The sequence below is a fragment of the Alosa pseudoharengus genome, unplaced genomic scaffold (genome assembly GCF_046254945.1).
Source record: "Alosa pseudoharengus isolate Yale_2024_CS ecotype anadromous, Long Island Sound unplaced genomic scaffold, YU_APseudo_1.1 YU_APseudo_1.1_scf_20, whole genome shotgun sequence".
Classification (NCBI taxonomy): domain Eukaryota; kingdom Metazoa; phylum Chordata; class Actinopteri; order Clupeiformes; family Clupeidae; genus Alosa; species Alosa pseudoharengus.
Window position 1 is genome coordinate 4,967,131 of NW_027468664.1, and position 17,033 is coordinate 4,984,163.

At 50.3% G+C, this 17,033-nt stretch overlaps 1 protein-coding gene across 3 annotated transcripts in view; it reads right to left on the reverse strand.

Annotated features, from left to right (window-relative positions):
* Positions 1-17,033, reverse strand: part of tbc1d22a (TBC1 domain family, member 22a) — a 102,154-nt gene that overhangs the window by 70,261 nt on the left and 14,860 nt on the right. Inside the window, exons 6-9 of one of the 3 annotated variants that reach the window (XM_076296294.1) lie at positions 12,006-12,134; positions 10,655-10,717; positions 10,157-10,222; positions 6,776-6,890 (exon numbers count right to left, since the gene is read on the reverse strand). In XM_076296294.1, coding sequence (XP_076152409.1) covers positions 6,776-6,890; positions 10,157-10,222; positions 10,655-10,717; positions 12,006-12,134 — 373 coding nt within the window. The remainder of the gene's footprint in view (positions 1-6,775; positions 6,891-10,156; positions 10,223-10,654; positions 10,718-12,005; positions 12,135-17,033) is intronic. The other 2 variants (XM_076296295.1, XM_076296296.1) reach the window with 2 other exon arrangements.

The window sequence follows — 17,033 nt, forward strand, 5'->3', positions numbered from 1 at the left end:
TTTACAGCACCGTCAACAACTTCCATTGTGTGACACGTCTTATCCCATGATTCACCACTTTGGCAGGAGGAAGTGAAGAGGGAGGCAGGCTTCAAAAGAGCTGCTATTATCAGAGGCTGGAAAAGGAAAGTTTCCAGAGTGTGAAATATGAGGGCAGATCAGTCCATTAAGGAATTAATTTGTGGTTATCTGGAGACTCAGTAAAATCATTAGCCATACAGTAATGAGAAGTTCTTAAGACATTCTAGGCACAGGCTGACAATTAAGCTGTACATTGAGCCAGCATCAACTGATAAATATGCAAGGGAAATTCTATAGTTACAAATCTGTGTACATGGATGATTGCAAGGCATGGAGTGGCATATTTTTTTCTTAAAACTGATTACTTTCTTAATTGTTATAAATTGCGTTAGGTCAAGCATGACACATCCCACTGATGAAAATGAACAAAGAGCGATTTCTCAATGCAGGAATCTGTGCAGAAATTCAATTTATGGCTTTTTATAGCAGAGTAATTAACTTAATCCAAAAATATTCAATAACCACGATTACTCAGAGAAAACGAATGACTTCGTGACAGGACAATTTCTCTAAATCATTCTCAGCTCCGCTGCGTTTTACATCTTTATATGAGAAAACGTATGTTAAGCCTGAAAATCAGATTTATCTAAGGTCACTGCTTGGACATCAAAGCATATTTCACACAGCAAACTTGGTTGGCTCAGCCAGGGAGCTATAGAATATATTTTCTACAGACAGACACTCGACGGATAAAAAGTTGTAAAACGGAGAACACATTGTTCACGCATGACTAAAAAAGTTCATTAACACAATTACATCGCTGTCCCTATAAACTTTCCACAAGCACCTAAAGAGGTCTGGAGAGCCATCCGCTCAATGAGCAACTGAAGCAGAGGAAGAGTAGAAAAATACCCTCCACCGCATGTCAGAAGACATACCGAGGCAATCACTTAACAACTCGTTAGAGCAAATCAGGGGCGTTAATCAGACCTGCATTAAAATCAGCACTTGGCTCGCCACTCCAAATGGGGAGATCTGAACAAACCGATACTCATTAAAGGCAAGGCGATGCGTTCCACACCAGTGACCGTTCAATCCGCCATCACAAGTCCCCACCTCTCAGTCAATGGGCCCCGTGAGTGGGAGCCGGGTGTGGATCTATGAGGGATGTGAGCTGCTCTTCATGCACCATGTGTTAAGAGCCTCCAATCGAAAAGCAGAGAGTCAAGAGCACTTTGGCAAAAAAGAAAAAGGGAGACCTCGTGAGAGAGCCAACGGCTCCGAGGCCTGCTGGACCTCAGCGTGCTCCTGCCCCACTGCAGCTCCCGAGGCCTGCTGGACCTCAGCGTGCTCCTGCCCCACTGCAGCTCCCGAGGCCTGCTGGACCTCAGCGTGCTCCTGCCCCACTGCAGCTCCCGAGGCCTGCTGGACCTCAGCGTGCTCCTGCCCCACTGCAGCTCCCGAGGCCTGCTGGACCTCAGCGTGCTCCTGCCCCACTGCAGCTCCCGAGGCCTGCTGGACCTCAGCGTGCTCCTGCCCCACTGCAGCTCCCGAGGCCTGCTGGACCTCAGCGTGCTCCTGCCCCACTGCAGCTCCGAGGCCTGCTGGACCTCAGCGTGCTCCTGCCCCACTGCAGCTCCCGGCGGGCTGGCCAGAGAGGCCCTGGTGCTGAGCTCAGCCTGCTCCTCGCCGGGCGGCGTTTGCCACCTGGGCTGCCTGCGCTCTGCCTTGCCGAGTGCTGGGACACAGAAGCCTCTTCCCTGAGAAGAGCAAGAGGCATTTCCCACTCACAGCAGGAGGCCCCCGTCTAGCCAGCTACCACACAGGAGCCCGGGGTTAGGCTGCATCCGCACGTTTGATCACGGGCTTGTGAGCGTGCACACACACACACACACACACACACACACACACACACACACACACACACACACACACACACACACACACACACACACACACACACACACACACACACACACACACACACACACACACACACACACACAGACAGGCAGACACACACACGCGCACACACACACGCAGACACAAACAGACACACACAGACACAGACATACACAACAGACACAACAGACACACACACACACACACACACACAACAGACACACAGACACACACACACATACATACATAAACACGCACAGAGGCCAACTCCATATTCATGGGATTCCACTGGGCAAATCCTTTGAGTGCCGTTTACAGCAGAGCTGTTCAGAGCATGTGTCAAAGGCACTCAGTGTCGGGCTTACAGTAAACCTTTCCTGTGCAGGAGCCGGTGTTCTCCTCCGCCGCTAAATAAGCGCACCGCAGGCCTACTGCGCCAGCCACAGTCTGCATCCTGTTCCTTCTCAATCAATGGACAGGAACTGGGAATGAGCAGAGAGGACATTTTGACACGATAAGAACGCCATGGTGCGGAATAAGCAGGCCATTCGTGACACCGGGCTGATGCAGCTATGAAGGACAATGTTTCCACCCACCCTCATGCTTTCACATGCCACTTTCACTCTCATCTCAAATGATAATCATAAAACGCGTCCATGCACCACTGGACCAGTCTCCCACTACATCCAATGTGAATACAATGGAAGAGCCCGACACAAGCATGTTGCACTGCAGTTAGCAAATGCACAAGATGCAACAAAACACCAAGTTTCTTTAAGAGGTGAATAAAGAGGAGGGGGGTTAGGAGATAAGCCCATTGCAATAAGTGTATGTGTGAAAGAGAGGAAGTGTATGCATGCATGTGTGAGTGTGTGTGTGTGTGGGAGTGTGTGTGTGTGTGTGTGTGTGTGTGTGTGTGTGTGTGTGTGTGTGTGTGTGGGGGGGGGGGGGGGGCGTATGTGTGAGTGTGTGTGTGTGTGTGTGAGAAAGAGAGACAGAGAGAGAAAGAGAGAGAGAGAGAGTAGGTGAGAGTGAGTAAGGAGAGAGAGAGAGAGAGAGAGAGAGAGAGAGAGAGAGAGAGAGAGAGAGAGAGAGAGAGAGAGAGAGAGAGAGAGAGAGAGCAGGTGAGAGTGAGTAAGTGAGAGAGAGCTCCGCTACCTGCTGCTGTGAGGGCCATTAATTAAGGTGGCTGGGCAAGACGTGTGGGAGCTGGGCAAGACGTGTGGGAGCTGTGCAAGACGTGTGGGGGCTGTGCTCCTGCGTCTGCAGGCCGAGCGTGAGTGCCGTGCCTCCCCTCAAGAGTGCAGTCCTCCCCTCGTAATTACATTAACTCCCATTAACTCTCCTCTGCACCACAACTCCTGGGCCCAGAGGCCTGAGTGGGGCTCAGTGCCCAGTCGGCACCAGAGGGTCTATTAGAGCGCAGACCACTCCCGGCTCTCCGCAGGGCGTTCAACATGGCCTCGCGTGATTCATCAAGACTGTCCAGTCTGCTACCGCCACCATCGCCTTTATTTTTCGCCGCCACGGACTGCTCTAAGACAAGCCCACAACTCACTCTTCTATTTGGAGCCATTCCTCCCGTCTGCCGCAGTTCCTCTGGGCCCTCCCTGGAGCGCTGCAGCGAATGACAGCCTTGGGCAGCTCAGGTCAGAGGTGCCGTGAGGGGGGTGCTATGGAAGAGAGGGGGTGAGGCGAGGCAAGCACGAGAGGAAGGTAGCCGCCAGTGGTCACTCACGACCGCAGAGCAGACCAACAACCGGCAGGATCCAGCTCGCAAGCCACCATGGCACTGTTGCCAGGGCAACACCGGCGAGTACAGCCAGCCTGGAGATGAGCAGAAAACGGAGAGCGAGGACGAGGCGGAATAAGGCTCAGTCGCTGAACCCTACGCCACATCTTATTTCTAACAAAATCACACTCTCACTGGTTCGCATCATTTCTCAATGAGGCCATCTCCCTTTGGGTGCATAAGTACAGAACACCAATAACAGGGCCCATTTATCATCTCCCAGGAGAAGCCTCCAGAGATGAGCACCACTGGAGCAAACACTCCCTCTACAAGTTCATCTTGACTGAATCTATATGTTGAAAAGATGTAAATTACAATATAGATCTCCAGACAGTCAATACTTTGCCATATTAAAAAACAACCATACCTTCCCATCAGGTGCATCCTCTTTAATTAGAATGCTTTAGAAATCGCCTAACGAGAAATTAGATTGGCCTTCAAAAACAGAATTAGTCTTGACTTAGATGATGAAGGAAAGAAAACAATAACTAAACCTTTCAGCTACATGATTTGCTCAAATCAATAGCCTCTTCAAATAAGGGATGGCACAGCAGATTAAGGATATCGATGGAGGAGAAATGCATGGCTGAGCCACGCCTCTGAGAGGGGCATATGATTAGATGAGGAGTGAATAATGATATCTGGCTCTGATTAACAGGAAGCCGCTGATGAAAACCGACCGTTTCATCTGAAGCCAGAGCCGCTGGCGGCTTCAGGAAATGATGATGTGTAGTCAAGCATTCACCTCATCACAGTTGGGTCAGACACCTCGGATAAGCCCACAACAAAGAGAGCGAAAGAGAAAGCGATACGGCAGTGACAGGTGATTTTAGGTCATGAAATCAAATACTAGTGGGGACAGCCAGATTTAGTAAATGTCAGCCAAAGCTGCCTTGTGTACCCTGTTCTTTCTAGATCCGCATAAGACCTCTCACTGACTGCTGTTTTTTTTTGTACAAGCAAGGTCTCAATGGCACATCATGCTCTGCTGCCTCCGGTGGCCAAGCGTGGTACACTGCGTGCCCTTAAACTGTCGTTCCATCATGCTCCTTGGTTTTTAAGACTCAATGATGTCAAGCACGACTCCTTTAACAAGCTCTGCTCATGTCATAACAGCATCTCTTGTAGGCAAGGACGCGTTGTCACACCCAACTAAATTTGACTATCTACCTATTACATCCCCTAACTAAGCGCAGAAAGGGATTGAACCCAGTGACAATTTCAGTCCATTTATCAGCCTGGTAGTCTGCTTTCTGTAAAACAGTGAGAAGAAAATGATAACTAAATAATGCATGAGCCCAACAGCAATGTACAAACAACAGGCTTAACTGGTCTCAAATTACATCCTGTCATCATACATCTTTAACTGCAGAGATTATGAGCAGTCCTCTGCTCAGAAGACTCAGGCTACAGAGTCTGCTAAGCCAGGCGTGCTTGACTTTCACTCTCCCCGGCCTGCTGACGTCAAGAGTGTGTTTTCGGTTTTGTTTGGGTTTCTTTCTCTCCTCTCCCCACTGAAAACAGAATGCAGTCTTCAACTTCAACGGATGTCCCACAACGCTTGCGGCACATCACACCAGGGTGCGGGGGATTAGATTTGGGCTCTTCGACGTCTTATTTTTCCAGAAGTAAGAGTGATGAGAACCAGTGTGTCTTTTTCTGAGATAAGTCATCTAAGGATAAAAGTCAGGCCTGGGCAGACTCTGTGGGGGAAAGTAAACTAAAAAGACATACTCTAGCAGTAATCAGACATCCTTAACATTAACCAGAAGGATTTTTCATCACCAAATGTCTACTTGCCAAATGTATTTCTGCCTCCACATCCCTGACGGTGGGGAGGCAGTAGTGCAGTGTTAAGGGATAAGACACATTGTGCTGGCAAAGGAATCTTTCACTGTAATGGCCTCCCAACTGTCTGTAGTGGGAACGAACAGCATACATTTAGGAGGGGGGCATGGCATCCTGCATAAGACCTTATTGGGCCCAGTGGAACTTAAAAAAGGATTTAAGCATTTCTGTGATCCGGGAACCACTAGTGTGGAGACAGGTCTTTGGCTGATTAAAATGTCCTTTCTCTGCCATTGGGCTGAGTCTGGCATATACAGTCATTTTCCCGTCTTCATATTCAGGGAATGAAGACATGTTTCCATTTCGCTCGGCACATAGAGCCCACACACATCCACAGAGATGGAAAACAAAAGCTCTCCCCTTCCTCTGAGGGACTGGTAATTAGACAACTCACTCCTGAGCATGAAAGCCGGGAAATCCACCCAAAGCGCCAACGACGTCTGCAGACAGCAAACAGACGATCAAATATCATGTAACCTGTCAATGGTGCACTTGTGAAGGCTTAGCGGCTTCAAGGCTCATCAGTGCAGGTAGATGTGTGAAGACAAACGCGGCGAGTCTTTGAGGATCCGACAGGGTCTGAGTCACCAGGACGGGAGGAGGCTGAGGCGCAACAGAAAAATGCTTCTCTTTTCTCCAAGCTTTTCCCACAAACAGCCACAATCCCCCTTCGAGTTTTACCCCATCGCCTTTGTTCACTCCCTTGGGTCTGTGACAAGCCAATCGGTGCAGGCATCAATACTGGCGCTCTGGAGCAGCACTTGGAAGGCAGCCCCAGTGGATCAAACAGAACCTCCCCCAGAGACCTGGAGCCTCCGTGTTCAGTCGTTCACTGTATTACTTTCCCATTAGGGCACAGCGTAGTCCCCTCCACTGGCTCTGATACATTAGGGTCATTAGCCCACAGCTAACCTTGCTGTTCATTGGTGGTCATGCTGAGGTGAGCTAGTCAAACACCCAAGGAGGTAGTCAGACAAGAGAAGGACCACTGAAGGACACTGCTGTGGACTTGTGGATTTCATCTCACAGCTGGAGGGCCATTAAATAGGTTAAGAGTCTGTGTGCTTTGTGCTTCAGGATTATACGGAGTAAGGTAACTGTGTTTAGATGGAGTTTTCGATATAGGTTGAGCAACATAAATATGTAAATAAAAGTGAATGTGAATACAGTTTAACAGAGCTTCTGTGACTTTCTTAACATGTAGGAACTCACCTATGTATTCAAAGACGTAAACAACGAAGAATGGTGTGACCAGGTCATTGATGCCCTGCACGTAGCCACTGGCGGGGTGGCGGATGGCCCAGATGAAGAGGATGCGCTCGAAGATCTGAAGGTGAAAGAGGGTCCCAGTCACACATGGAGAACACCACAGACCAAACAAATCAGAATATGTCTACCCCCCACCCACCCCAAACCCCAGTGTATACTGCTGCTGTTACATGCATGACTTTCCCCGCACAAGGTCACATTTCTCCCCCTTTTAATTAGACACACAGACAGAATCTCCTCCCCCTTGCCGGCGATCAATTAAACAAAATCAATTAGGCTTCAGGAGCATGTGTTTAATCATTAACATCACTACATTCAACAGAGGAGACACCAAAGGAAGAAAGCAACTCAAAGGTGAATGCATGCACAGGTGTGAGTAAATGTGTGTGTGTCTGTGTGTGTGTAGTGAGCTGTGACAAAAAGCCATTGAGAATGAAATATTCATAAGCAAAGGGAAAAAATCTCTGGAAGAATATCAGCTCTGAAATTTAATAAATCACAGGCTGTATACATACATTTTATCTGCATTTGTTTCCGTGGCTGTCTCGGTATCCTTGCATACCGTGGGCACTAACATTTCTTGAGCCCTTTACTTTTTCCTTCATCGTTCCTCTACTCTGCTAAACAGTCGTTTCTGTTTGCATTACGGCCTGCGCAGACACAACTTCTTCATCGTTCCTCTACTCTGCTAAACAGTCATTTCTGTTTGCATTACGGCCTGCGCAGACACAACTTTTTCATCGTCTCACCTCGCTGTCAGCCTAACTTGAAACAAAGGAGGCTTGAAGTTGAACTTCATCAAAGCGCAGCTAATGATTTCCATATCTTTTCGCCAGCCTCCTGCCCAACACCTCCGCAGCCATCGCCACACACACACACACACACACACACACACACACACACACACACACACACACACACACACACACACACACACACACACACACACACACACACACACACACACACACACACACACACACACACACACACACACACACACACACACACACACACACACACACACACAGCGCTCTTCCTGGCCAATCACGCTCCCTTTCTTCCTCCGAATAAACTCATCCGTCGCTTTATGCCCGATCACAAATGCAGATGACTGGAGTGGGCTCTATGCGGGACTCGTCGTCTCTTTCGAGGGGCCATAGATCAGAGCCATATGAGATTCCCATTGCTCACATGCTGCTTCCTTTCATCATCAAAGTCCCATTTAGCAGCAGAGGGTATGGGCATGGGCCCTGGCATGAGGAGTGTGTGTGTGGGGGGGGGGGGGGCTGCACTGGCGCTGAGGGCTGAAGCGGTGGGCAAATCCCATCCAACACTCAAACACTCCCTCGCCAAGCCAACGCTTCCCCTCAGAATTCCCTGCCAGCCCCTGGTCTCCTCCTGCCGCCCATCAGTGAGTGAGAGACGCAGGAGCGGGCAGCAGAAATCAATGGGCGACTGGAGTGCACTAAGGGGCTGAGAGCGAATATATTAGCCATTTATTTGCTTAGCCGACACCCTCATCCAAAGCTCCGAGACCTTTCCTATCCTTACGAGATTTGTCTTTTTCTGTCATTCTCTCCCGCTCCCTCCCGCTCCCTTTCTCTCGGCCCTCTGCCGCTCCGGTCTGGCTGGAGCTGAATGCTAAAGCACCTCTACGGTTCAGCGCGAGTGGGGTGCAACTAGCCTGAGGCTACTAACAAAATCAACGGCCCTTCCAGTCGGCAAGCTCTAACCTCTGCCTCCCAACATCACCGTGTGCAATACAAACGAGGAACACGCCTCCTGGTGAAGGTCCTTCCCTGTTGAGCAGTGCGGGGATTGTGTCTAGCCTGCTTTACATTATTTCTGACTCCCCTTTTTTTATTTTATTTTTTAGCAAGGACCAGGAGAGGAAAGTCTTTCAGACTTGACACACGCCAGCTGAGAGACAGAGCGGATGCACAGAGGTGGTGACCTTGCACATGTCCACTCAGGAGCAGAGAGGGAGACGGGCATGCAGGGAAGGACAGGGCGGAACAAAGGAGTGGGTGAGCTCGCCACTGTCGTGTCTCAAGAAAACATTATCAAAGAGCTTACAGAGGCGGCTACTGCCTGACTTGACTGGCTGGCTGGCTGGCTTGTGGAATGTGCAGGGAGAGTCAGGTCTGCTCTCTGAGTCACTGGCACACATAGCCATGGCGTGAGTGAACGCAAAAGACCCTACCGTAAGTGGCTGTCAGATCTACAAAACCCTGCCTTAAATGCACGCATGTGGGAAATAGGATGTTGGAAGAAAGGGGGGAAAAATGATCTTGATAAAGTCTTGCTAAAATCAGACTGAAAAGTGAGCGTGTTAAGTACCACTGTCTGTGAGGTGCTTCTATTATTCAGTGCGAGACTTGTGAACATGTGCAAACACATTCTTCCAAATGATGGCTTTAGTCTTCTCCTCACAGACATGCTGGTAGTGTATTAGCAGAACACTGAATCAGTTTAAGGTGCAAAGCATGATTAATTTGGGCCCTGAACGTCAACGCTTTCCATGGGCGGGATGTGTGGCATTTTTTTTTTTTGTGTCTGCCAAGCAAAAATCGGCTTAAACTCCTTATAAATGTTTCAAGGTAGGCTTGTGGCTTTCTCATCCTGTGGAGAGCAGCAATGAGGGGAGCTAGTGTGTGAGAGAGAGAGTGCCGAGAGCAAGAGCAGGAGAGAGGCAGGGAGCTGAAGGTAATCGCACGCGACTCCTCCGCCCACGTACCTCTTTAAGCCGCTCGCATATTCATTCCTCACAAAGCCCCGAGCCGCGGCCACCAACCGCACGGGAGAGCGCGCCGAGAGTGTGTGTGTGCGTGTAGGGGTGTGTGTGTGTGTGTGTGAGGACACGCACACTAGAGGAACTGGCCGATCTTTAGCGCGCACGCCTCGTTAGCGAAGCCTCGTTAGCATGCTCGCTCCAGCACCTCTCCTTCGGGGTCGTCCCTTGGTGATGAGCGGCAAGTCAAGGAAGGGGGCTGCTTGGAATGCTGACCTTACGCCTCTCCAGTATCAGGCTCACGCAGGCAGGACTCGGTGCATTCTCAAGGCACGCCGTGGCCCTCAGAGGTGCGGGTGTGAATACACACAGGGTTATTAGAGTCGGCAAGCAGCAGGAGAGGGGCTTTTAGCACACGTATGTCCACGCACTGCTGCGTGCGGTACGGTTTTTGGGAGTGCTTAAAGGACATTGCAGTTTATATGCTGGTGGATGCAAAAAAGGAGCATTTTTGGGGGTGGGGGGCAAGTGCATGCCAGTGTGCATGGCGGACACCTACAGGCTAGTGGCGAGTGTGTAGGAAGTCTCACCTCTTGCACAGAAGCTTGTTGAAAGAGAGGAATAAGAGGATTAGTTCTTGGTATGTCAATGTGAATCTGCAGGGAAAGAACACAAACAGAGGAGGCACAAGCAGGTTAGAGATGGGATCGGATCGGATCGGACCGGGGCGTTAAGAGAGCGGTCAGGGAACAGGAGCCCACTCAGGCTGCCTCAGGCAGAGGTCTCAGGGCCCCTGAACTGACACAAGAAGCAAAGCCACTCCACCACTTCATTCACCTCTGACAGAGGATAGACAGAGAATGGTTTCATCACTTTAATAAAAAGAGTAACAACACGCCAGAGATGAATGAAGAGTGCAGCCGAAATGCCACAGGGACTCAGTTCAGCAGCGCTAAACCTGGAGTGAGAGACAGACAGTACATCAGAGAGACAGGGAGAGAAGGACGCAGGCAGATAAGCGGCCTTGTGTGGAGTCAGGTGGAGGTGGGCCGAGGTGTGGGGCGTCTCCCACTCCACAACCTTCTTACCTCTGTGACCTTGGGCTGCAGCACTAAACTCTCCGGACTCATCCGGGGAATATCTATGTGAATCTGAAGGTTCAAAGAGGACATAACAGCACAAACACACACACACACAGGCGCACACACATCACCGGAAGTTGACACACTCAGTCGCACAGATAAAAGAGAGGGAGGGGAAACAGTGGGAGACACATAAACGCACACAGACACACACACAGACACACACACAGACACACACACACACCAACAGTCGGAATACATCAGTATCTTCACTGTCTTGCCAGATATAAGATTAAAAACCACCCTGCCGACAATATCACAAGTGGAAGACAAAAAAACATTTGCAGACATGTCATAAAATATAAAGATGGCACATCGTATCAGTGCATAAGTGAAGCATCATCATGCGGGCTGTCCTTCTTCCTGGCGAGAATAAAATGGGTCAGAGTCACGCAGGCTACGTCTGGGACAGGTAAGCAGTGTTTCTCCGGGGGCTGTGATTGTGTGGCGCCTCGCTCTCCTGCCAGATAACAGGCGGCCGACAGGGGCTCAGCGATTACGCCCAGGAGAAAAATGAGCTGAGCCGGGGGGGATTGTGGGAGTCGGCAGGCTGAGAGAAGCAGCAGGCTGAGCCAGGGCTGCTAAGTGTGTGTGTGTGTGTGTGTGTGTGTGTGTGTGTGTGTGTGTGTGTGTGTGTGTGTGGGGGGGTGTGTGTGTGTGTGTGTGTGTGGGGGGGGGGTGGCCCTCCTCTCTTAGTGGCTGGCAGACACTGGGGCCTCTGTACGGAGCCACTCGGCTCCCCAGCACCCGCGCACACCGATGCCAGCCACCCCGCTGAGCCTACAGCCGTGCACCACGCCTCCAGGAAGTTAGCACTGAACAAACACCAGCGAGATCCACTTAACGCTCCTCTCCCGCTGCAGCCTACACATGAGACAGCACAGGCAGACTACAGTGAGCCGGAGAAGAACACTGTAGCCTGCTAACCAGAACCATACGCGTACACGCAGCACAGAGAGAAGACTCTCAAACTGCTGACTGTACAGCTGGGATATGGGGAACTACCAACGGAAAGGGATGGGCATTTCAAGAGTTACAGCTCAAATTAATATGATCTTTTTCTTTATTATTCTTTAATTTGCTGGCGTTATGGTTCTCTTGTTGACTATTTAAGAGGATGCATGCTGCTGGTTATAGAGGCAGATATTAAATGCTCCCAGACTGCTGACAAATACCACACTTTGGTTTAGGTGCAGTTCTTCAAAAGAATGCAATTAATACTGCATGTATGGGACAGAATCCTAGGACACATTTATGGAACTGGTGTGGCGAGGCATGTGTTGCGCGCTCTCCTCACCTGTCTGTAGGTGTCCTGGTGGTGCTCGTCGTTGCGGGAGTCGTAGTATTGCTCGATGAAGCCGAAATACTCCTGGCGCTTCCTCTGCAGCGTGCTCTCCCTCCTCTCTGCGTTGGCTGGGAGGTACCCCTGTGGGAGAGAGAGAGAGAGAGAGAGAGAGAGAGAGAGAGAGAGAGGGCAGGAAAAGAGAGAGAGAGAGAGAGAGGGCAGGAGAAGAGAGAGAGAGAGAGAGAGAGAGAGAGAGAGAGAGAAAGAGAGAGAGAGAGAGGGTAGGAGAAGAGAAAGAGAGAGAGAGAGAGGGCAGGAGAAGAGAGAGAGAGAGAGAGAGAGAGAGAGGGCAGGAGGAGAGAGAGAGAGGGCAGGAGAAGAGAGAGAGAGAGAGAGAGAGAGAGAGAGAGAGAGAGAGAGAGAGGGCAGGAGAAGAGAAAGAAAGAAAAAAAAACCACACACACAAATGTTTTTGCACTGGGCAGCTGCAACACCTTTAAATCAATTCAGTGTGACAGCAACGCGTTAGCCTCCACATTTTCTCCCCGCGTGCACTGGTACCGATTCAAGTGGAGGTCACCTTTCCTGTAATACTTTAGGATCTCGCCTCACTGCTGTGTTATTTCGCAAGCGCGACTTCTGCCCAGGTCCCCTGCGGGTCCACTGTTGCCCAACTGTCCTGCTTCCCTCATCACGCTGCAGCTAGAGGAGGGCGGAGGAGCACTAACAAGGGACTCGTCCCCCCCCCCCCCGGACCCCACGCTCCACTTCAGTGGCCCGCCGCGCAATTCTGGTCATCGGTTAAAAAAAAAGAAGCCGCTGTGGCGCAGCAGATGTCTGCGACAGGAAAAGAAAGTCTCTTGATAAAAAGTAATTGATTGCATGGAAATCTACAGCTGCAAAAGTCCATTCATCACCAGGGCTGCGATGCACGCACACATTTCTTACTCCCCTGCCCAGACAGCTTTTACAACAAGATGTATGCGTGCCAAGCGCTCCTCGTTCCACTCCCAGAACAGGCCATTAGGATTCGCACATGTAATTAAGCCTAATTGATAAGGGAATCGGCAGGGGCTTTTGATATCCCACCATCAGTGCACTGCTTAGTGCAGAATCTGGTATTAGGGTCGGTTTTAAGAGGAGTTGCTTGAGGACATATGCACTGCGGATTAAAATTTGATGGACTGTTTGCTTCAACACAGACTTTTTAAGAGACTGTGTGTGCGTGTGCGTGTGTGTGTGTGTGTGTGTGTGGGTGCGTGTGCGTGGGCGTGGGCGTGGGCGTGGGCGTGTGCGTGTGCGTGTGCGTGTGTGTGGGCGTGTGGGTGTGTGTGGGCGTGTGCGTGTGCGTGTGGGTGTGGGTGTGGGTGTGGGTGTGTGTGTGGGTGGGTGTGGGTGTGCGTGTGTGCCGTGCTCTGGGTGAACTTCAGGAGTTTCTACCTCACGAGTTTCCACCGGGACACAGGCAGTCACCATGACAACACACACAGACGGCTTCAAAGTAGCGCACCCAATTTCTGTACAGCAGGTGACACATCATGAAAGGAGATGGGTGGGGGTGGGAGTGGGGCACTTCAAAAATCCAACCTCTTTGTTGTGCGCGAGTGTAGTTTTGTTTTGAAAGGCTTTCTCGCCGGCTTCTAATCTAGTCATTTTGGTAGGTGGCTCCACAACCATCTGACAAAGAATGGGCCCACTAAGAAGCTATTCTTTTTCTGCCAGACGAAAAAAGACAAACCAACAAAGCACGTCTGTAGTAATGAGGCGCGGCCGTCCACAGGCTGCCCGGTGAGCGACGGAGCGACGCGGCGCGTGCACTGTGCTACGCTACGCTGTGCTGGAACGTGCGCCAGAGAGAGAAGAAGGCTACTGTCCTGAGCAGGTGCACAGCGGCCGCCTGACAGGAGTCCTGTAATGAATGTGCAGCACGTGCAGAGGAGAGGGAAGAGAGAGAGAGAGAGAGAGAGAGGGGGAGGGAGAGAGAGGGAGGGAGTGTAGGGGGTAAAAGGAGTAAGAAGAGAGAAGAGGAAAGGAGGGACGTGGAGGAGAGGAGAATGGGAGAATGAAGGGATAGGGAGAGGAGAGCAGGGGAAGGCGGGATGGCTTGATAAGAGTGTGGTAATGCTTAACATCCCGACAAAAGCACAGCTTTTCGTCAGCCCACTCTCCCAGCTGTTAGCAGGGAGGGAGGCAATTTGTCAAAGCGTCCAACCGATATCCCCTAAATGAAAAACACGCTTTAATCACCTGCGCAGGTGATCTTTTTTTTTCTCCTCTCTCTCTCCTGTTCATGTATTAAAACACAGCACGCACGCCAGCGCAGCGCAGCCCAGTGAGACAGGAGGACAGCGAGGCGAGCAGACCTGATCTCCACACAATGCCGTCGCCACCGCCGTCTAGAAAGGAGACCAAAAGAGGCTCGACGGAGAATGGCCTCAACTAAATGCCATTGCCAAGGCCTTTTTCTTTTTCTTCTTCAAGAAATGAAAGAAATGTAGACCGTTGCAGTAACATGACTATCTCAATTTCCCATTAAAATGTGATTGGTGGTTGGGACTCGTGCAGAGGGAGTCATTTGTGAAGGCGGAGGATGCAGAGCAGCGGTAGAGGACACGTCCACTACCGTAAGTCCTCCTCAACCCTGCCATTACTTCCCATAATGAAGGCGTGCTCAGTACCGCCCAGTCAAGGGTAATGGAGAGTTTACGGCGGGTCACCTGTGCAGGCCAGTGCAGGTCAGTGTGTGTAGATGCTGCACTTCATCAGTGACTTTTATTGGCCTGACACGGTCTCTCACAGAGCAAGGCTTTAGTCCAGTGCAGTGCTGTCTGGACTGGCAAAGGGGTGGGGGGGGAGTGCTAAAATGGGCCAATCAGGGTGAGATGACGGCCCCAGGCTGCAGCAAAGCACGCCCGAGCCGCGAGCCTTTTCCCCCAGCCTGGCTAATCTCTCAGTGAAACCAACACGCTGGCACCTAATAGATGCTGAACTACAGTAAACAGGCAATCTTCTTTTTCCCTCCCCCTCCAGCTCTACCCCTTCTGAAAATAAGCTTAAGGAATCAATTTTGGGAGTAAATGAAATCTTTATTTTCTACGGGGGAACTGACAAACAAAAATGATTTCTACTTAGTGGAGCGTTTGAGCAGGTTCCTGGGGGGAGGAAGTGTGCAGTTTGTGTGAAGTCAGCAGGATGGGGAGAATTGATTGCGCATTAAAACGACTGTTCAAATGGTGACGACAACCTCCGCTGCCTTCCCTGGGTCTTCTCAAGTCATCGCTCTTGTTAAAGGATGATTTCCAGCTGCTTAAATTCTTTCTTCAAATGTTCGCACGCGCACACACACACACACACACACACACACACACACACACACACACACACACACACACACACACACAGACACACACAGACACACACACACACACACACACACACACACACACACACACAGACAGACACACAGGATTCAGTAGCAAGGATCGATGAGGTTTGATTGAGTGAAGCAAGAGCCCACAGTTTGAGTCAAGATGACTGACGAGGCAGCCATAGGCAAATGAAGGTCAAAGAGGTTTATTAGATGTGTGTGTGTGTGTGTGTGTTTGTGGTGATGCAGACCACACACTCACTCACACTGAGATGTGTACACACACACAAAGTGAGAGGCTTGTGGAATACCAACTTTCCCTGCACTCCAGCCTCTGACGGGAGCTGGCACCTCATCCATCAGCGTGCCCGGCCGTCGCACCATGGGGTGGAGTACTGCAGAGCTCGCCATGGCAAATGTGCCAGAGACGCGCCCCCCTACCCCCCGCCCCCCTCCACCCACGCACGCGGCCAGTCTCACGCCCGCCAAACCTTCCCCCGCGCTCCAACGTTCCGCACGCGCCGTCACACACCACCGTCACACACACCACACACTCAAGCAGCGCCGGAGCACTTCCACTCCTCTTCCTTACTGAATTAAGCACACGGCCAGGAGGGCCACTCTTCTGAGAGGAATACCCGGGCAAACGCACGCTCATTCATCATCGCTGTCCGGCCTCAGAGCCCCGCGGCCACTTAGTGTGTCTAATTGTTGCATGTGAATAAGGCTGTGGTCTCATTCCACTTCTCCATGCTGGTGTGAAGACGTTACAGAGACAGCAGGCAACACAGGACATGCTACACAGCCCAGACAGGGGATTCACTCCTTTCTTATACAACGTTAGCGAAGCCTGGACGCTTTAACATTGCAAAACAAAAGATCTCTTTTGTGAGGTGCACTTAAGAAACCACTAGAGCAAATGAATAAGTCGGACATCTTAGGAGCAGCTCTTGGCAAATAAAATCCAATCTGAGATATGGCTTCAGAGAGTCTTTTCTGTGATAGAATGTGTGTGTGAAAGCCTTGAGTGTGAGAGCAATAGCTCTGCTGCAGCGGTGCACAGAGGAGGCTTTAAAGGTCATGTGGGCATTCAGACACACACACACACACACACACACACACACACACACACACACACACACACACACACACACACACACGAGTCAAAAGATCTCAGCACCTTGCGCACAACAAATAAGGCTGCGGAACTCTACTCTGCTGAATGCCAATTGCACAGTTTAGCACAGAAAGCAAGCGGTGATGTGAGCAGGTCATAATAATAAAACTAAATATGCTCGAAAATGACATTTGTTTAACATTGTCTCAACTCTGTTTCAGTCAACACAAAAGGCATGGATTTTCTTATCTGAAGAAATGTCATGGGACATGGCTCATTGAACTTCCTTGATTGTGAAGCCTACAATATCATTTAAATGACATGACATCAAAAAGAAACTGATGCTAATATGGAGCGGAACTTCCAGTGGATTTTAATGTCATGTAATAATAACATTTTAAATAGAAAGGCTATATGAGAGTCCAATTGAGTTGTTCCAGCATATACCGGTAAGTAGGCACTAGCATATATCATCATGTATGTTTATAATGTTCAACCGGTGTTATTTACTATACATATTGTATAGTACCCAGTGAACATTTTTTCATGTTACATT